The following is a 22,042-nucleotide window of genomic DNA, read 5'->3' as shown; positions in this document are numbered from 1 at the left end:
GATCTGTACGTTGATACCCCCCCCCCCCCCCCCCTGGGGTTTCCCCGGACTCCACTTTGAGAACCATTGATCTAGGTCCAGGATTCAAGTCCATGAACTTGTACTCAGTGTGTGTATTTTCACTGTCTCACTCACTCAGTGGTTGTCTGATGCAAACAAACACGGTCCCTTCTTTGAAGCCCTATAGTGGCTAGGGCTTCAAAGAAGGGGCCGTGTTTGCATCAATGTGAAGCCTGAATACTTGTAGCTGCAGATCAACACGAAGCACAACCAAGTATAAATCAGGCTTATGTTACACCATGTTTTGTGAGTTCATGTCATCTTACAAGAAAACGGATGCCCAGTGAAACTATGAGTAACACATATCTTCACGCAATGGACAGTACTAGCAGGAAATACACTAGAGAGTGATGAGACATGGCCTGGATTTTGCAAGTTACAGTTAGTATAGCTGAGCTGACTAACCTGTTGAGCCATGGCTAGGCTCAGTAGGAATGTATGAAAATGAATAACGTAGTGTCACACCAGCCACCCAGCCCTCATTCACTGACACACACACACACACACACACACACACACAAACACACACTGCCACTAAAATTTCTGGCCTTTTGGCAGGGCTGTTAGCTCAGCCCACTTCTGCCCGCTCTATTTTTAGGCTTAAATAATGCCCCACAGGAAGCCTGGCCTACATTAAGCGTGCTCCTCTGTCTGTCTCGTCGTCCCAGCAGGTGAACCTGCTCCAGTCACCAGACAGCTCTCTGTCTTTAACTCTCTCTGGTTCATTTACTTTAGACCAGTGGTTTTCAAGTGGGGTCCGAGGACCCTTGAGGGGGTTCCAGGGGGTCCCCAGCAAAACGATGTATCATCTAAATAAGTTTAAGCACTTTATTTAATTATTTTTTAATACTTCAACTATTCAAAAAAAGCCAATCTACAAGCTCACAACCTGTCACTATGTGATGCGATGTGTAGATCTGCTATTTTTGAAAAACCTTGAGAAATTTTGAACAAATATGAAGAATTTGGAATAACTTGAATTGAGGGTTTCCAAAATATTTGGCACAAAATATTTTCAAGTGGGGGTACACAGCCAAATGCATGTAAATGTGGGTGCCGACTTGCCACGCCCAACTCTACTAACTTGAATAACACTGTCACTGTTTGACTTGACACCTCTCTCTCTATCTCTCTCTCTCTCTCTCAAACTGATTCCCTTTCTTTGTTTCATGTTTAGCTCATGCACTTTCTTTGTGTCGTGTTTAGCAACTATCTAAATAGTCTACCATTCACCTGCTCTCAATGTGACCTTGCATGGCATATATGTAGAGGCATACCAGGGCAATAAAGTAGGTATTTGTTGTTTGATTCTTTGCTATTTTGCACTGATAACACAGAGTGTGCCATTCATTGTAGATTAGAGAAGCACGTAAAAACCTTTAAAATTAGGAAGAGGTAATTGAAGAAAACATGACTGATTACATAAGATGCTCCCTGGCCCTGCAGTTTAAATACAGTAGATAGGCAGGGCAACATGGGGGATAACTTGATACGGGTCCCGGGTGGACCAGGGTCACATACACACTGGCACACTCATACTCTTTACCACTGGATTAGGGTTACATGTGGCACTTGCCAAAAATGCCAACAGAGAATTTAATAGGTGTGTGTGCGTGCGTGCGTGCGTGAGTGCGTGCGTGAGAGAGACATTGTGAGGACAATTTTCTCTCTCCTCTTCTTCCCTCTGTCTGTCTGTCTGTCTGTCTGTCTGACTTGTGCACATTGATTGATTGAGGATATCTGTATATTGTTGCGACTGCAGGTCGCATTTACTATGAAAACATAAATTTCCCGTCAGTCAGTCAGTCAGTCCGTCCGTCACCCACCCCACACCTCCATAATATGGTCATGCCTCGTGACATATTAAGCCCATATATGGGAAATTTGGGAATGTCCACATATGGAGATCCCTGATGTCATCAATATTGACCAGCTGACCTATTCTGACATTCCATATGTTGATCCTTCCCCATCCGTCCTTCCTCTTCGATGTCTCCCTTTTGACTGATACCTGTCCATTCAAACTCTAGACGGGCCCGCCCCAAAGTTATTAACATGCCCGGCCTTACCTGGGCCCTCATCAAACCCCGTACACTCAAGACACTGCTCCCACTGCCACCCTTAGATTTCCATTTTGTTCTGACATTCCATATGTTGATCTGACCTCATCAAACCCTGTACACTCAAGACACGCTCCATATATGGCCAGTACAGAATTCATTCCATATGTTGAGCTGACCCCCCAAGCCAAAGTGCCAGCCCTCGCCCAGCGAGTGAGCGTGTGTGTGTGTGTGTGTGTGTGTGTGTGTGTGTGTGTGTGTGTGCATGACCGCGATAGTGTCGCTAGACTCATTGCTCCCTATGAGTCCAAGACTTTGCACTCAGTGTCAGCTGTCACAACAAGCATATAAATAGAGAATGAATTAGGTGGCATGGCAATGAGTATAACACAAAGATACATCTTCAGAATACAGTCCCCCTCTGTCTGTCTGTCTGTCTGTCTGTCTGTCTGTCTGTCTGTCTGTCTGTCTGTCTGTCTGTCTGTCTGTCCATGCAGAACCATTTATCCTTCCACTGTAGATAAGAACCATTCAGCCAGGCCATTTTGTGTGATAACAGATACTTAGTTTATGACATGGAGAAACAATAAGCATCACCTTACACACACACACACACACACACACACACACACACACACACACACACACACACACACACACACACCATCATATTTCAGAGGTCTATTTTAGTCTGTCCTTCCAGCTTCCACTGAACTGTCTATAAAGATGCACTGATACTTATCAGGGCTGTTTTTGCCAAAATCATCTAAGATCATTTTCATTGGTGCCGCCCTAGTGTAGTGCATAGTTAGAGCATATGCCTTTCATATGGAAGGTTGTTGGTTCGAATTAACCCTGTCTGGGGTCGACGTCAGTAAGGGCAAGGGCAACGGGTTCCTAACACCAAATCAAATGGGTTTCAATCCGAGTCAAGTCTCCAGAGGAGTCGCATCTGAAGCCTGTCCTGGATGGGGTATCCAGACGTAAAAACAAATCCACTAAGATTATTATTTTAATATAAAGCTGAAAAGCTCCCCTTTGTTCCACTTTTATTTTCCAACATTCACTGCCGCTATTGATTTTTTTTTCTATCAATGATTTCAAATATATTGATCCCAAACTACCCGCCCCAACTATTGTGAAGTGCCTGCATGCCCACCACCGTGGAGGTTATGGGTGGACCCGTGGTGCTTTGCCCGTGTTCGGGGGAGGGTGATTGAGTACTCTTAACAGGCTGGGTCCGCACCGGTCAGCAGCAGGGAGTGTTGGTTGGGAGGAGTAAGATGAAGGCACACTACGTCCTCCTGGTGGGGGCTCCTCAGAGGCAGGAGGTGAGTCAGTAGGATACAACAGCAGTGAGTGAGAGGAATTAATTGGCATAGCGACTAAATTGGGGAGAAAAATCTAATGTAATCTAACTCCACTACTGTTTGGGTGTCAGAAGCATGATTTTTTTTTTTTATATGTTTAGTGGTAGAAAGTTTCAACAAGTGAAAACAGTTTGAACATACCATTTTCTCTGACAATATTAATGGACGCCATCTTTTAACTGAAATGTAAACAAACCACAGCAGCATATTGATCTGTCAGAATTCCCATTTAATTTGTCATTGTGCATAAAGTTGTTTCACCCTAACCAAGGGTAGAGGATTTTTCCTTCATCTTTCGAGAGGGTTTTCTGTCCTCATCTTCTCACATGATTTTGTATCCACAGTTCCTCACCACCCCTCTGTTCAAGACTCTTGGAATGTGCCTACTGTGTGTACCTCAGTGATCAACCACCCCATTGTAGCACTGCGGTGATCACGCACGAGGGTTGCCTACCAATGTACCTACATCTAATACATCTAGTCAACATGTGCTCACTCTGTCTTAATATGTGGCTTTCCCGTGCTACGAAAGACAGACAGCCTTATAGCACTAACGTATGTACTGTATATGCAGGCAATGTTTGGATGAAGATGTAGTCATGCCAGGAACTGCATGGACCATGTATTATTGTATTAGAATGTGTGAACGTGTGACACTGACACAGCAGCTGAGCAGCAGCTAAAAGTTAGTGTTTGTGTTGGCCAATTTGAACTAGCCTGTTCTGTTCTGTTCTGTTCTGTTCTGTTCTGTTCTGTTCTGTTCTGGTACGGACCCAGACACTGACACTGACACTGACATTAACTGATCTGGATCTGATGGCCAGAGGGGACAGACAAACAGGCAAGTGGTGTCCATTACTCATGATCACACTGTTACAATTGATACCTCAGTCTCTACCTTCACCTGTCTGTCTGTCTGTCTGTCTGTCTGTCTGTCTGTCTGTCTGTCTGTCTGTCTGTCTGTCTGTCTGTCTGTCTCGTCAGCAAGACGATTGTTTTCATTGCCGTTTTCATCACAACTTCTGTGAAATCAACTTAAGGTTTATTGTTAGAAAAAGGAGCATACACTCACTGTATGTTGAAATTCTATTCAGCAGCATGCAAAGCTGTGCTTTTGCAGAGGATATGCTATATACTCCTCCTGATACTGCTTTAGAAACAAGTATTTTTGTTCTCCATCGCAGTTAAGTCAAAAGAGCAAAGCCTTTTAAGCACAGAACAGGTTTAGTTGTCAACAAAGAGGTCTTGAGCTTTTTATTATTATCATTACAACAGCCACCAGGACTCAAATGATCACACACCAACTGGTAGGGCAAGAACTCTAGCATAATGTGACGATCACCACGTGCTTGTACAAAAGATATGTATGTTGTATGTTGAGTTAAAGGGGGACGGAATGTCCAATTATCAGATTGAGACAGACTACACAGTATAATACTTTCATTAATTTAACCATTTGTTGAATCAGCCTACTGTGTAGTACTGTAGGCCTAGAAAGATATTATTTAGGAAAGCATTTTTAGGAGTTGCGTTCTCCCGGCTGGAGTGAAAAAGAACCTGGCAGAGAGCACATGCACATGTACACATGGGATTGGGGAGCTCAGGTTTCTGGCACAGGTACAGACCAGGGCTGCCATTTTAGTGCATGCCATTCACTGTTAAGCCTAATTAGTACGGATGACGTTAATATCATTGCCATGTCTTCTTATTATAAGCGTTTTTCTGTAAAGTCGTTTGTAAATATTGGTAGTGCGGCCTGTTTCTAAAGTGTCAAGGTCCGCTCCTGTGCCCGTGGACATTGACTGTCTATCTTAGGCTAAGGCTAAAACGTCTTGATGTTGACTCTTGACTGACACCAGGATGGGTGGGAGGGTGGGGTGTATGGGGGTTGGGTGGCAGTGGGGTGTGTGTGGCGTAGGGCCTGTATATACGGGGACTTGAAAGCTTGACAAGGTCTGTCCAAAACAAATTGACCATTTTGGTTACATTTGTACAGTCTGCGTGTTATATTAACACTGAGGATTTTGTTGTGTCAGTCTTGACTCTAACATTACTCTCCCACTCCCAGGCAACCCCAAGGGTTAGAGAACTTCTGGGAACTCAGATGAGAGTGACAACAACCATGAACTTGAAGCGGCAGGCCTGTGCAGGCCACTGATCGCTCATCAACACACACCGCAATGTGCACACACACACACACACACACACACACACACACACACACACACACACACACACACACACACACACACACACACACACACACACACACACAGGGAAAGAGAGAGACTTGAGTGGTATGTCTGCAATCAGCTCTTCTCTCAGCCCCCACAGGTTGCCTCTGTAACTCTATCAGCTCTCCCTCTCTTCCTTTCACATGCACATGTGCGCTCAAGCACACATACATACACACACTCATGCACAAACACGCACGCACGCGCACACACACATACACACACACACACACACACACACACACACACACACACACACACACACACACACACACACACACACACACACACACAAGAGAGAGAGTCTATGACTGGTAGAACCTGTACTGTTTTGAATTCTAGAGAACAAATTGCCCTAATACCGGTCCCGGCTCCACACATGCCATCCTAAATTCTATGCTGTACTAATTACTTTTTATATGACGCACCAAGTACTGCATATGTCAGGACCAGAGCACACCTGTTGCGTATAATTCAATTGCTGTTTGGAGTGGACATTTGACTGTGATTGAGTAAGCCTACTTGTAGTCACTCAAGATGATGTACGTATGGCAGTGATATTTTGGGGTGTCAAATACCTCCACATGGCTGTGTTTCAACATCTTGTCACAGCTGATGCTGTATGGGGACAGTATATGTCCAGTTCACTGTGAGTGACTAATGTAAACAATGCATTCACGTAGAAGAAAGGACTCACACACACTGTTTTCTTTACTTTGGGAAACGGTTTCAGTACACAGACCTTCATCAGATTATCTGAATGTATACATTCAATCACTCCCCCCCCCCAGGGGGCCTGTTTTCACTCTCGTCTACATAGTAGCTTAGATCACAACCTGTTGTCACTGGCCAAATGTTCACCCCCAGAATAGGGTTGATAGGGTTTATAAATATGATATTGTTGTTGTAGGGCAGAAATCTCTTTTCTACATATTCTAACATTTTATGTTTTTTCGCCCAACTTTGTCATTCTACAGTGTCACACAAAAGTGAGCTTGTAAATGTGCCATTTTAGCTACTTTTGCATTCTGAAAACATATGTGATTTCTAACCAGCAGCAACGATATCCAACTGGTAGTCTTTTAGTTTTTCTCTCTCTCTCTCTCTCTCTCTCTCTCTCTCTCTCTCTCTCTCTCTCTCTCTCTCTCTCTCTCTCTCTCTCTTTCTTAAAAATTATTTCACAGTATTATCATACTACACTTAAAGCAACATCATGGATCACAGATCATGGGTCAGTCTGTATTCTAACATAACAAACAGTACATTTTACTCTCCTAGTTTTTGTGGTCCAAAAAACATGTGACTGTGAAGATGCAGCTAAAATGTGTAGATCACCTCGATGGCTGATGGTACATTATGGTATCAGAGAATAATCTCTTTAAAGATTTGGCATAGAGTAGACCCATTTCTGACAGCAACAGTGACCCATTTGCTGCCTAATATAGCCATGACATGTGACACCCCTGGCACCCCTGGGCATTGTCTTTAATCTTATGCTTGTGTTCTTCAATTAGAAATGGCTACCTCACTGTTTAGGATAGACTTACATTATGTGGCTTTATAGCAAAATAATTGAAAAGTGTACAAGGAATGGAGGATGTCAAATTTGCCATGTATCATCAGTGGCTTAATAAATGAATACATTTATGTTCCATGAATCGCGTTTGGTACACGTCTCTTGATTTATTATTTGGCAATTGGATTAATTTGTTTATGAACTAAAAAAATTATCATATTTCAAGTATCTTGCATGTTTATTTCAAGGCAAGGGGTGGGACGGTATTAAAGTCTTGTCTGTTTTGAAGTCTCTTTGTCCGGAATAAACTTCTGGCATTACATGCTGCGACTCTTTCTTAAATGTCTTTCTTTATGATCTAAAGGGGGAAAAAAACCTAAGCCATGAGGTTAGCTAAGGACATTAGGGTGCAGGGGTTATGTGGGGAAAGGCTCTTTGGATAAGAACCTCAGTTAAACACCAGTGAGAAAAGAGCTACTCGCACACAGAGAGAGGGAGAGAGAGAGAGACGGGTCTGAATTCATAAGGCTTCTAAAATGGGACTGCGCTGATTCAAGGTAATTGAATGAAAGATGGTTTCCTCCTGGAGTTGATCGCAACACTTGTCAGTTGACCAACTGTTCTAAGATCAGTATTTACAAACCATGACCATGAGGGTCATGGGTTATTAAAACTCTGCAGTTCATAGACATCCATGTTGTTAGGCAACCAAAACTAACTCAAACTAAACAGCCAATGAGCATAGGATGGCATTACATATGCACCAATACTAGTGCACATATACTGTGGTTACATACATACAGTACAGTTAACTGTGTTTTCATTGTCCGCCATGGGGGCACACCATGTGTTTGTGCATGTGCATGCATGTTCATCATACGTATGCTGGGCTGTCTGGAGAGACTGTACTCACCATGTGCAGGCTACAACCAGATCATATGGCGCTGTTAGCACCATATACACTTACAGCACTGGTCAGGTGTCAGAGTAGGGCTAGTAGTGTGTGTGTGTGTGTGTGTGTGTGTGTGTGTGTGTGTGTGTGTGTGTGTGTGTGTGTGTGTGTGTGTGTGTGTGTGTGTGTGTGTGTGTGTGTGTGAGGTTTCTGTAAGTCAAGGTACATATATTAACCCTTATCTGACCAAGAACCCATTGTTTCATCAAAATCCTGATGAGGATTAGTTTCACACACATTCATCATGCCTGTCCGGCTATTGTAGATAAGCACCCGTGTGTTTTATACAGTGTAGTGTGTATGTTTCTGATGTCAGAAACATACACACTACAGGAACCGGGATCATGTGTCATAACTTAAAATATGAGTAGCATTTAGCAGTTTATTTTGATTCATTTCATAATAAAGGTCAAAGTTCAAAGCAGATTGCAATATCTTTCTATTTCTGACAAGGCATAGTGTATAGAATATAACATCTCATCAAGAATAATAATAATCTCTCCCATACTATGCCTATTGTCTGAAATTCTATCTTATTTGTATACTTATATACTTAAACTGGAACTCTCATACTATGCAAAAGCACGTGTTTCTCACCTGCTGTTATGCCAAGCTATTAAATGTTAATCTATAAATCAAATTTATCATTTTATAAAATTAAATGGATGTCAGGGCTGATGACGAACAGAGAACTGTAACACTTCATATAGAGAAGGGGTTATTTGTGTTGCTCTCCACCCATGGGACAGACCATCCCAAATATCTGGACTCAATAATGGATTCAGAATTCTATTTATACTTTGTCACCCTCTCTCTCTGGCTTATTATCACCCCCCCCTCTCTCTCTCTCTCTCTCTCTCTCTCTCTCAATCTTTCACTTGGCCGGTAATTATAGCTGCTGGATATCATAAAAGTGCTGCCGTAGAAATAGCCTAGGTCTCTGAGGACATCATAGCCAAAGTGTATTAGGGGTTTGTTTATCTCTGCCAGGCCAAAGGCCAGGGACAGAGATCATCTTTTCGCCTGTGTCTCTCTGTGTGTGTGTGATTCTGTTCCTAATCTCGCAACACTGGTGTAGGACAAGAAAGACACTCCACCCCATTTGTCCCCCAAATCAACCTGTACTATGCAGCTCGCTTTGCGTTTTGGCCTATAACTCTTGAACTCCTTGGGTCATGATTCTATTCTATATATTCCATATATACAGAGTGAGTAGACAGAAATGATACCATCCATAGAGGACCAATTTTCCGAAGATGGGTTGAATCAGGATTGAGTATATTATTAGCTTATTCTTTTCCACTTAAGTGTAAGTGAAATTATTTTGTGGAAATGTTTATTTGATGCCCTGGCATTTGTGCCCTCAAAACATTTGACAACAGTAAAGGCCATGAAATTCCAGACCTAGTCAATGTTGAACAGAACCCCAGCCTGCATTCTTTTAAACGCTTCCATAAATGTAATCCTGCACATCAACATCCTTCTTGACATCAGTGCTGCATTTGACACCATCTCATGTCTCGAGTCAAATCCACCCTCGGAATCTATGGCACTGCCCTCTCCAGATTTCTGGTTTGAGTTTCGTTAGTGCGCTACGTGCATCATCACCCACAATTGTTTGTGTGTAGATTATTCGATTGGCAAAAAAAGAGAAAAAAAGACAATCTTATAGGGAGGGGAGGGGGAATAATCAATTGTGGCCATGCAGGAATCGATAAACCCATACAGTACAAGTACAGTACAGTGCTGACAAGATTTTGGAAAGATTTTTAAAAGACTAAATTAGACTAGAATGTAGTCTTTTAAAAACCTTTCCAAAATCTTGTCAAAACTCTTGTAGTGTATGACTTATGGACATTTTAAGTCCATCTGGCATTTGCCCTAACTCACTTGGCTATCAGGTCCACAACAAAATGTTTACTTAGAGCATTAGGCTAGTTGTTGAGTGTCAATAAGGAAAGTCAAGAAAGAGCAAAAGAGCAAAAGAGAAAGTAAGAGACCTTTTACAGTCCATTTTCTTATTTGTATTAAGATGAAAATTAACTAAAGGCTACTAGGCAAGAATGTTTCCTAGTCGCAAGTTATGCTGTCCTTGAACATTGTACGGTAGTTGGGATGAGTGTGCTCATCTCAACTACAGCTCTTAACTTGTCGATAGAAGCATTGCCCCTTGTATTAGATATTCTCAAATGCAACATCAGGTTCACATAATTCTGTCACCAATTTCACCAGAACAGTGGCATTTTATTTTCAGAATCAGCCACAAGGTTGCTCATCCATACTATCCCATGCCAGTTTGACAATGTCCTAGCAGTGCTGGCCAAAAATGATTAGTTTAAATAGTGTCATGACAAATACATTGTATTCAATAGCGGTTTAAAAATGGCACAATATAACCTCAAGGATGAGTTTAATGTTTATTTAATTTTATTAAATATCACAGTAAAATGTATGTGAGAACAGAGCTCTGACCAGGTCAATGTGAGGATGGAACCCTACAAAGACATTCCCCTTACTCTTGGACGTTAGCCAGGCTCTAGGCTCTCAGCGCAGCTTGGTTTGAGATCTTGCACAGAGTGAACCATCATTTCAGTAGAATGAAGTGCATCCAGGACACTGTACCTCTTCTCTCGGACACAGAGACAATAGGGAGTCTGATCTGAACGCAAACCCAGCATAGAGTGGTTCAGTGAATCTGGATCCGTCCCAGGTGTGCAGGTGTGCCCGTGTGTCAGAGGAGACAATGTAGAATGACAGCAGGCCAGCAGGCCAGTCCAGATACACTCCTACTCTGTTGGAGCCAGGGTGAGCAGAGAGGACAGTGTTCTCCCCATTGTGACGGAAAGTGTACTTGTTACCATCATCCTCACATAGCAGACGCCAGGACTTGTCATCGGATCCAAACAGACTGTTTGGATCGTTTCCTTTCCTGTTTATTCCTGCGTATGTCACTGCTATATGAACCGCTCCACGCCACTGTACCTCCCAGTAATAACAGCCTTCAGATAATGCCTCTTTACACAGAACCTGCTTCCTCATAACAAATCTGTCTGGGTGATGTTCATATTTATGATCTTTGCTCACCTGTGCCACCTCTTTATTGTTCTCAGACACGGAGAGCCTGCTGTGTGCAGTGTTCCTGTCCAGTGTGAGTTCATAGAAGTGAGTCACCAGGTGCGCATTCTGCATCTTCTCCATCTTGTTCATGTCCTCCTCATCATCATGCTCTGCAGAGATCAGTTGTCTCTCCTCCACCTCCCACTTCTTTCTCTCTTCCCTCCTCTCTTCCTCCATGGATTTATGCATCTCTAATAGTTGCAAGCTGGCCTTGTTCTCAGCCACCTTCATCTGGTTCTGCACGTCTTCGACCTCCTTCTTTGCAATGAGGAACTTGTTCTCTGTTGACTCCATCTCGTTCCGCATGTCTTTAATCTCCTGCTCTGCGGAAAGGAACGTGTTAACTGCTGTTGTCATCCGGTCCTGCATGTCTTCAGTCTTCTGCTCTACAGTGAGTAACTTGTTCTCGGTTGACTCCATCTTGTTCCGCATGTCTTTAATCTGCTGCTCTGCGGAATGGGCCTTGTTTACTGCTGTTGTCATCCGGTTCTGCATGTCTTCAGTCTTCTGCTCTGCAGTGAGTAACTTGTTCTCGGTTGACTTCATCTCGTTCCGCATATCTTTAATCTGCTGCTCTGTGGAAAGGGCCTTGTTTACTGCTGTTGTCATCCGGTTCTGCATGTCTTCAGTATTCTGCTCTGCAGTGAGTAACTTGTTCTCGGTTGACTTCATCTCGTTCCGCATATCTTTAATCTGCTGCTCTGCGGAATGGGCCTCGTTTACTGCTGTTGTCATCCGGTTCTGCATGTCTTCAGTCTTCTGCTCTGCAGTGAGTAACTTGTTCTCGGTTGACTCCATCTCGTTCCGCATGTCTTTAATCTGCTGCTCTGCGGAAAGGGCCTTGTTTACTGCTGTTGTCATCCGGTTCTGCATGTCTTCAGTCTTCTGCTCTGCAGTGAGTAACTTGTTCTCGGTTGACTTCATCTCGTTCCGCATGTCTTTAATCTGCTGCTCTGCGGAAAGGGCCTTGTTTACTGCTGTTGTCATCCGGTTCTGCATGTCTTCAGTCTTCTGCTCTGCAGTGAGTAACTTCTTCTCGGTTGACTTCATCTCGTTCCGCATGTCTTTAATCTGCTGCTCTGCGGAAAGGGCCTTGTTTTCTGCCGCCGCCACCCGGTTCTGCATGTCCTGAAGCTTCTGCTCTGCAGCGAGACACTTTTGTGACAAAGCCCGTTTGTCTCTAATGAGTTGCAGTCTCTCCTCCTGCCATTTTTTCATCTCCTCCGCCCGCTCTTCATTGAGGGCCGCTATCACCTGGCATTTCCTTTTCTCCTCTGCTTCCACTTCCTCCAACCTCTTTTCCATTTTCAGGATTTGAATCTGTCCAGTCTTCCTCTCTTCCTCCATGTCTTTAATCTTCTCTTCTTGCGAAAGGAGCCTTTCACTCAATTTGTCCTTATTCTCCTCCCATTCATTCTTCTCCTTGGTGATGGTGTGGTTCAGTTCCTCCACAGCAGCCTTAAGGAGGTTGTTCTGTTGTCTTACTCTTTTCTGAACATATGCCACCACAAGTGTCGATGCCACTGATGCCAGACCAACACCTAATAGCTTCTCATGAAACATGATTGTAATTGTTTCTGAAAGAGAGCTGCAGCCACTGGTGAAAATAAACAAATCATTCACTTCAACACTGACACACACATATATATGCACTCAAACTCTCCCAATGTTTGTGCATCCCAGCTGCGTGCTGATTGGGCAGAGCTGTGTGCTGATTGGGCAGAGGTCAAATTGATGTGAAATAGGTCTAAACGAGGCAATCCTTCTGTGAATCTGTCACTTGTCATGCATGACAATTGTGGAGAAGAGACACAGGAGCGGAGCAGATACAATAGCCCCATTTACATGCAGAAATTCATTCGGAATGAATGGATTCATTCCAGTCATCAGAATAAAAATGCTCATGTAAACACCTCAGTTGGAATAGAATATCCCATTCCGTTGTAACTAACAGCGTCCTCTGCTGGCGGAGAATAATTACGTTACAAGTTACAGGTGTTTCTGTTTTACAAATAAAGTTTCTATGGCAGATTCAATGGCCGCCCTAGCAACCATCCACACTGTGGGCAAACAAACACGTCGCTTGTCGAAGTTGTCGCTGGTAACGTTTTCATTTATGCTTTTACTCATTTATATGGTGTTCTAGCCTTGGATCAAGACTATCGATGTAGTGCTATTTTTATTGAGTCTTTTTGCTTTCGTATCTAAAGTAAAGTAAAAAAAAAAAGTCAGACTCGATAAAATATCTATGAATAAGTCTAGCTCTGGGTCTCAAAAATGTCAGAAACTTCAGTAGCATAGGGTTCTGCTTGTATCGCTAGAATAAGTCTTGATCCAAGGCTAATGGCAGTTAATACTATTATTAAGGGCCAGTCTTGCTGACCCATAGAGATTAGAGACAGTAGAAGTCTATGAACCAATCAACCCCAATTTCTACCTCGTCTGACTGTGACTACAGCTGTGTCGCTTGTCGAACATATTCTACAATGGAACTGGATTACTGGAAGCACTTGTTTTGCGAGGTTGTAGATTGGCTATTTTCGTGTGTTTGGCACGCTTGCCAGTTGCCAGTGCCACCACAGATGTATTCGTAGGATGACAGTGCAGCTATATAGCCTAAATGGTATGATATTCCATATTGCATGTATGCCATTAGAGAGTGCATGGACAGATTACGGCACAGACAGTCATTCTAGGGCAGACCGAAAAGGTGACCTCGTTTCCCTTAGTGTGCCCCCTGCATATGGTCTAAATAAGGCAGTGGTTCTCTGAGAGAGAGAGAGAGAGAGAGAGAGAGAGAGAGAGAGAGAGAGAGAGAGAGAGAGAGCAGTGCTTGTTTGTTTAGGCTCAAATGATATTGACAGACAGTGAAGTGATGTATAAAGTTATTAAAGTATAATGCATTCTTTCAGAAACATGGGGATTTCAGCACAGGTCCACGTGGTCAAGATGCGCATGAGATGAAAGCCTCAGAGTTCCTCAGAGAAGCTGAGGCGTCAAAACGACTGTGAGTTCACTTGTGTTGTGTTGAACCTATTCTGCGACTAATAGAATAGGGAGCACAAATCTATAAGCTCACTAGTACTACATGTTGTTTTGTGATGCGCTGTGAGCTTGTAGATCTGTTATTTATAGCTGGTTCTCAATCTCAAACGTTTTATTTCAAAGAACTCCATAACTGAGAGTGTACAAATGGAAGGGGCCATTTGGTTAGTTTTGTACACTCTCAGAGTAATGGCACATTTGGAACCCCCTCAAGGAACCCCAACAGTCTCCCTGACCCCACTTTAAGAACCACTGATGTAGAGCAAAATCTTTAGGATAAAGCCCATGCAAATCTAAAATATTTATTATGTGCCTTTGTATAAGTTGAAATCTTACATGATTTGTTGTTGTTTAGTTTGCTTTATATTTAACACATGTGGGTTTCTTTACTGTTCCAGTGTTGAGAAGTTACAGAAAGAGAGGAGCCACTGCCAGAGTGCTCAGTGCAGAAAGAATGGCTGGACAGATATTAGTGGAGAACTGGAAGAGTTTGAAAGGGTGCTGCACCAGTCAAGACATGTTGAAAGTGAGTTGCATTTCCTCTTCATGATTTATAGTCTTAACATTCATATTGACAACCAATTTTATATTACAAAGCATAGAAATAGAAAGCACTTAAATTTGCCCCAATCCACCCTTTCCCAACCCCCCCCCCCCCCCCCGTTACTATCACTCAAAAAACGCAGTGCTAGGCCTATAGCCTTATACACTGTCTAAATTACCATTTTAATGTTAATTCTTCCCATAGAGATGACTATTCAGAATCAACTGGAGAAGATTCATAATGGCGTGAAGAAGTTCCAGAGACAGATAACTGACGTGAAGCCAACAGCTGAGTGTAAGTCAAACTAGGGTTGGCGCAAAATCAAATAGGCCTATATGATTTTTTTAAAACCAAATATCTCTGTTGATATTTTTACCTAATTGTGAACGCAGTGATTGCGAACGCAGTGAGCACTTACTATGAGACCTAGCAGATCATGTCTGTCTGTGTGTGTGTCTGTCTGTCCCGCTTTTGTGCCCATATATGGAGCTGAGTGATTACGTCACCATGACTCAGCCATAACCATATAAGGAGTCCCCAAAGCAGCTATACGTCCAAAACCCAAATATGTACGAGCTGCGTTCGCGTTTGCGCGTCTTACTGGTAATAACATTGTATTGTGATGATAATATTGGAAGAAGAAATTAACACATTTTTTAAACCAGACGATATGTAGTCTGATCACAATATCATGCCCAGCCTTATATAGCGCCTTTTAAGAAACCCAAGGACGCTTTACAATACAGAAAAAACAAACAAACTAATTGCCAAAAGCCTGACTGAACAAATGTCTCTTCAGTGCCGACTTGAAAGAGTCCAATGTAGGCATCTGGCGAATCTCCTAGGGGAGAGATTTCCAAAGGGCAGGGGCTGCCACAAAGAAGGCTCTATCGCAGAGGGTCTGCTTTTTAGCGTGACAGATGGTGAGGAGCTCCATGTCCGAGGATCTCAGGTTCCGCTCAGGGGTGTAGTCCTTGAGGAGGTCAGACGGATACCGTGGGGCAAGGTCATGGAGGGATTTGTAGGTTAGGAGGAGCAGTTTGTAGGTGATGCGGAACTTAACCGGAAGCCAGTGGTGGTGTTTGAGGGTGAGGGTGATGTGCTGCCAGCGTTGTGTATGGGTGAGCACTCTGGCAGCCGAGTTTTGTAATACTGTAATCTGTCAAGGGCCTTGTTGGGGAGGCCGAACAGGACACCATTACAGTAATCCAGACGGGAGGAGATGAAAGCGTGAATGAGGGTCTCTGCAACACAGTCTGGGAGTGATGGCCGGAGTCTGGAAATGTTTTTGAGGTGGAAGAAGGCGGATTTGGTAACAGATTTGATGTGGGATTGAAAGGAGAGAGTAGAGTCCAGGTTGCGCACTTCGGGGGATGGAGAGATGGAACAGCCATCCATGGAGAACGAGCTGTTTTCAGCCATAGTCTTTGTGTTTCTATTTTCAGTGATTGGGAAACTAAAGGAAATAATGACAGAGGTGGAAATCTCAATTAACACTTTCAAGGAGGACCACCGCTTACGGTAAAAGGACAAAATAAATAATTATTTATGACTAATTCATATAACAGATTTGAACTTTCATATCATAGTCTGTGATAAGTGGAAAATGTTTTCCAATCTTTTAATATTTAGTTTAAACTTTCCTGTTGTTCTCTTCTGTTTCTATTAATCTCTCCTTTGAGGTTTATATAAAAAAAGGAACACAATAATGATAATACTATGAATATTAGCCCTGTCTGTTTATCTGCCCCTCTCAGCTTTGAGGAGCTTTTGAAGGAGGAGAGGATTTGTTATCAGGAGATCGCTGCCTATGAGAAGAAACTTGAAACATGGACCTTGGCCATCAAGTTGGACCCTAAATTGCACCCAGCTCCTCTAGTCAAGGTCTTGTCTCCATTCGTCCCTTTCTTTCACTCTCTGCTATGCATTAGTCAAAGAGAAGAATCTACAAATGTAGTTTTGTACAATTAACTACTTGCTGCATGTTCACCTATTATGACATGCTCATAATAGGGAATAGGGATGTTAGGTTTTGAGTGGTTAACAACTTAAGTCCTGTATACTTTGTTGTATGACGAATAGCGAAAATAGCCCAGGTTTTAGGTAAGCTATTTTAGAAAAAAATAATTAAACTCAAAGTTGAACTTGTTTAAAGGGTGTGACAATAGTGACAGATAATCAGTGATTTTTTTTCATCAGAACTTGTACTCATCTCATCTCATCTCATCTCATGTCATGTAAAGCTGTTTGTCAAATCAATCCTTAGATATTCATCTACACTATTAATACTATGATTACTATACCTAAAGTCTGTCTCTTAAATCTTTTTGTGACATGATGATATTGACTGTGATTGGTAATTTTCAGAATTTACCTGACTGTAATATAGTTGTACTTTTTATTGTGTCCATATTGGCCATAACTATTTTTATTTTATTGTTTTACATTCCTGCTCTAGGTGTCCAAACCCGATGGGGACATCCCTTCAGAGGTCAGGGCCCTGGAGTCTTTTCTGCAGAAGACAGGAGGTTCTTATGGAGGCTGGGACCAATACGACCACCAAGCCTTCCTCAAAGTAATTGATTTAACCTGAAATACGCAAATGTTATTTATATGCGTGACCCAGGGTTTTACATTCAGGGAGAGAATTTATTTTTATTTTAGCTCTCAAATTAGATGGCTTTCTTATCTATCCACCCCCAGCTCATAATACTTATCCTATTAATTAATTTAACTTATGTTGAATACTGAATGCTGAATACCGTTGAAATAAAGGTGTGGACCAAGCACAGTGGACGACTGGCCTTCGGAAAAGAAGCTAAGCTGTACCTGCCTGGTAAAAGTTTGGAGGAGATTGAGCAGCACAAGGAATGGTATCAGGAACTGAACCGCCTGCAGGACAAGAAGAGAGAGGTACAGTAGAGATAGCGAAAAGTGTGTAGGTGTGCAATGTGTGTTAAGAAAGCACTTTACACTTCATGAGAACTGATCCCTGCTGCCTCAAATGAAGTAGAAGTACAAGGGGGGCCGGGGGTCCCCTTCAGTAACGGCTATCTATCCATCTATCCAGCTCTTTAGTCTCCCGTTTCTCCAACTCTTTAGTTTAACAGAAAATACATTTTCGGGTCAGTATGCACGTTTTATCCAGTCAGGAGAGAGAACCCCACAAAGAATATTCAGCTCCAGTTCCAGTTAAAAATGTGTCTGCTTTTCTTGTTCTTCAATCTACATCACCAGGCCATCCAGCAGTGGAAGGCCAGCAAGCAGCAGGAGCGCCAGGCCAAGATCCAGAGCCAAGAGGAGGCTCATAGGAGGGAGAGAGAGAACAAGACCCAGACCCAGCAACACAGGTGAGGAGAACATACTAGAACAAATAGTAGGGGATAATTTCTGGGCCGTTAATGTGTAACAGATCCCACAATTGTCTCCTGTGAGCTCACTTGTATTTCACGCAATCCACATTTGCATTTGTTTGCTCTTTAAGGGCTGAGGAGGAGAGGAGAGAAGCGGCATGTCGTTTGGAAGAGTGGAGGGAACAGCAGAGGAAAAAAGAGCAGCAAATACAGGAGCAGAGACTGGCTGAGGAGATCTACCAGATGAGACAGGCCAAGGTGGGGTTACTTGGACTGAGTGTGGCATTGTGGGGGTGTGTGTTAATATCTTTATTGCCATGAGCAACTACATAATGCTTGTACCTGGGGAACACACATCCAATTTCTCCACAACTAACTTCTGTAATGGCCCCCATAGTAGTGATTTCATTGGATAGCAGACATTGACAGTTAAAGAGAGACGGGGAGGGGAGGCTTTACAGTCAGGCAGTTTTACAACCCTGATACCCGTTATCAGAAAGTAGTTTCTGATAACATTTTAGATGAGAAATGGGCCATGCATTTCCTCTATATTGATTCATTTCACATTTACAATGGCTAGATTAAAGGTTTGTTAACAATATTCGGTAGAAGAAATACATTTCGTATCAACATTTCACAGGTGGCTTCAGTGATGAATTGTTTTGTGAATATGTATTTTTGAGCACAGAAATTTTACTTTCAAAGAAAATACAGCAATAATCAGATAACGCAGACTTAGTCACAGCTACGTTCAATATGTCCAGGCCCTTTGGAAATTATCAGGTCTAGAGTGTGTCCGTAACTCTGGCGGGCATGTGTTTGCTCATTGACATGTTGTGTCATTCCATAGTTATCAAGAACACAATATAGCTGTTTTGACAACTAGTTTTCTGGAGCAAATCTCATTTTCTTTGCTGGTATGGGTTCTTTCCTGTCCATCAGGAGGAGCGTCGCCGCCAGTTGGAGGTCAAACTGGCCATTGAGGAGCAGCTTCGTCAGAGAAGGGAGGAGGAGGAAGCCCAGGAGAGGAGCAGGAGAGAGGAGGAGCAGAGACAGCTAGGGGAGAGGAGGAAGGTGGCAACAATGGGCATCAAACGTTTCCAGGAGAGGGTAAAGATTTGAGAAATTATGGAAATGTAGTTTTTTATAACAAGTGAAGGCATGGCAACAAGAGCGATCAAAAGAGTAAATCAAAGGACAAGATTATTGGGCAGAATCTCCTACTTTGTTAATTTACAAGAGGGCTCTCAGGACATTAGCTGGAGCCCTTATTCAGCCCTGGTTCTCTAACATCTCAATGTCACAGTCACAGAAAACTAAGATCCAGACCTCCCAAAACAAACTAATCCAACTTCTTTTAGGCCTAGGGCCCATGACCCACCTTTGTGCAACACAATTTGATAGCATAGGTTGGCTCAGGGTAGAAGACAGAGTGAAGCAATTGAAAATGCGACTGACATTCAAAATTGTAAATGCAGCTCTGCCCTCCATGCCATCAGTGCCCATTTACTTGAATGATTACCGCAACTCTCACAGCCGCAACACTAGAATAATGATCTGGTGGCAGGTGTGGAATGCCCTGCCACTTCCCTCAAAACAAGCAAAAGAGTTCTGAAAATTCACCTGTCACTGTCATCAGGTCAAAGGGAGAGAAGGTGATTGCCCCCCCCCCCCCTCCAATCTATTTCTATTCCAACCTGTACATAGATTTAATATTTTTGAGATATCTCAATTGTTGTTGTCATTGTTGGTATTGTGAATGAATGCCTGGGACCCGAATGGAAACAAGACCGCAAGGTCTTTCTTCGGTGCTGTCCTCATGACCTGCTGACCAATGTGCTTGACTGTACCCTGTACTGTTTTTATTGTATTGTCTGTTTTTATCTCCCACCGTCAGTTAGTTCAGTTAGTTAGTTAGTTAATCAGTCACCCCACAGTCTAAGAAGACTGGATCATCACCTAGATTTGTATACTGTATATGTATATATGTATATATATGGAGCCGGCCAGCAATCGCCATATAGGGCGAGGTTACTTCTCGCTCTCAGGGCGTCTTCCTGGTGAAAATTTATTTTAACTAGACCACAGTGTATGACAAAGATGACACAAACATTATGTCAATCCTAATTGAACATTGATTCTCTGTTGTTCTGTATAGGATCTCCAGAAAGTAGAGAAAAAGATTCAGGAGAGACAGCTGAGTGAGCAACAGGCAATGGAGAAACAGAAGAGAATTGCTGCCAGGATCAAAGAGAAGGTGACTTTTATGCCTAAATGTTTTGACTGGGTTGCTCAAATAAACCCATATGGGTTTGGAGTGACATCCACTATATGGACCATCCATATGAATCCTCTACATAAAAGAAGAAAACAAATGTTGTAGCGTCTACAACATTTTTTCTTTTTTGTTTCTTTTAAAATGTCCTCCCTATTTAGTCATAAACAATTCTCCCACATGAATTGTCCCTTTCAATGTCTAGCCCTCTTGTTGTTGGCTTGGGGACAGAACAGTCCATGTGTTTCCTCCGATGAGCACATGGAGTTAGCAGCCTCTTCTTTTCACATAACATAACATAACATAATGTGTAGGCTAATGCACAGGTTCACTCTACCTCCTCCACATCCTCTCTCTGGCTGAGGCAGAGGCACCACGACCAGCCAGCAGGGGTCACTAGTGCAGTCACAAGTTAGGACACATTACCTTGCTGCCTGGCGAATGAACCCTGATCTATCTGGGTCGGGATGTCTTACCTTGATACTCTGCAAGGTCTATCCCAACATGTCCTGATGACCCCACAGCTTTAGACTAGTCCGTTTATCACATAGGAAGCATTGATCTTTGCAAGATGAAATGTCATAAACCAGTCTGAAAATGATATGACTTATTCTGCCCAGTGTCCCCATGCATTTGGTCTGTTGTTCAGTAACACTTACTTGTTTGTTTCCTGCAGATAATAAATAATAACTTTGTTGCACATTCAGGTGGAGGTCCACATCAGTCGAAACCGCTCCAGACTGACCCAACCCACTAAAGGGTGGGAAGAGCGAATGAAACACATTGGGCCCTCTGGGGGCGGTCCTATCCTGCACATGTTTCACAGGTCACTTTATAGTTCTAATTAACCTGCTACTTGTTTTGGGGGGTTAGTTGTTGATTTTGATTACACAAAATTATTCTTGGGTAGAAAAAAGCATCTTGTCTGAGTATACATTTGAATACATTTTATTTTAGATTTAATATATTGTGTGTGTGTGTGTGTGTTGTGTGTTGCAGAGCTGTTCCAAGTTGGAGACAAGGCCTTTGATTACCACTGGTGGTAATCACCCGGACAGTTCTTTTTTTTAAATATATTTTTTATCCCACGATTTTGTAACCTATTTTTCACCCCTGTGTCAATCATCTACTGTGATCTACACACCCTCCGCCAACCTGGGGAGAGCAACGGACTTAACTCATGCTTCCTTCATGCTTGAGTGTCCAAGTTGCTCCTTTACACCTGACAGGGGGGAGTTTCCCTGGTTGGACGTAGCGCGTGAAAGGAACACGTTATTCCAACCAGTTCCTTTCCCCTCCATCAGGCGCCCCGGCTGGCCAGGGGGAGGCAGTTTAGAGACCAGGATTACTGCATGTTTTTGTGAGGGTACCTACCCTAGGGGACACGGGGAGAACATGCAAACTCCACACAGAAAGGCCCTTTCGCCAACCCCGCTTTCGGGTATGGGCACTGATGACGCGGAGGAGGAAACACGCCGCCAGCACCCACAGCACCCCGAGCGGGAATCGAACCCAG

The 22,042-nt window shown here is 43.0% G+C and overlaps 1 protein-coding gene across 1 annotated transcript; it reads left to right on the top strand.

Moving 5' to 3' along the window:
- Nucleotides 1–14,266: 14,266 nt before the first annotated feature.
- ccdc112 (coiled-coil domain containing 112) lies at nucleotides 14,267–21,588 on the top strand. The gene is made up of 13 exons (XM_080765395.1): nucleotides 14,267–14,316; nucleotides 14,753–14,880; nucleotides 15,103–15,192; nucleotides 16,344–16,419; nucleotides 16,656–16,782; nucleotides 17,357–17,473; nucleotides 17,674–17,811; nucleotides 18,136–18,248; nucleotides 18,383–18,509; nucleotides 19,194–19,361; nucleotides 20,410–20,508; nucleotides 21,234–21,352; nucleotides 21,526–21,588. The coding sequence occupies exons 1-13, from the start codon at nucleotides 14,270–14,272 to the stop codon at nucleotides 21,554–21,556; spliced, it is 1,380 nt and encodes a 459-aa protein (XP_080621521.1). The 5' UTR covers nucleotides 14,267–14,269; the 3' UTR covers nucleotides 21,557–21,588.
- Nucleotides 21,589–22,042: the final 454 nt, after the last annotated feature.

This window comes from Protomyctophum bolini (assembly GCF_963924005.1).
Source record: "Protomyctophum bolini genome assembly, chromosome: 6".
Taxonomy (NCBI): Eukaryota; Metazoa; Chordata; class Actinopteri; order Myctophiformes; family Myctophidae; genus Protomyctophum; species Protomyctophum bolini.
This window is presented reverse-complemented; position numbering and strand designations above follow the sequence as displayed.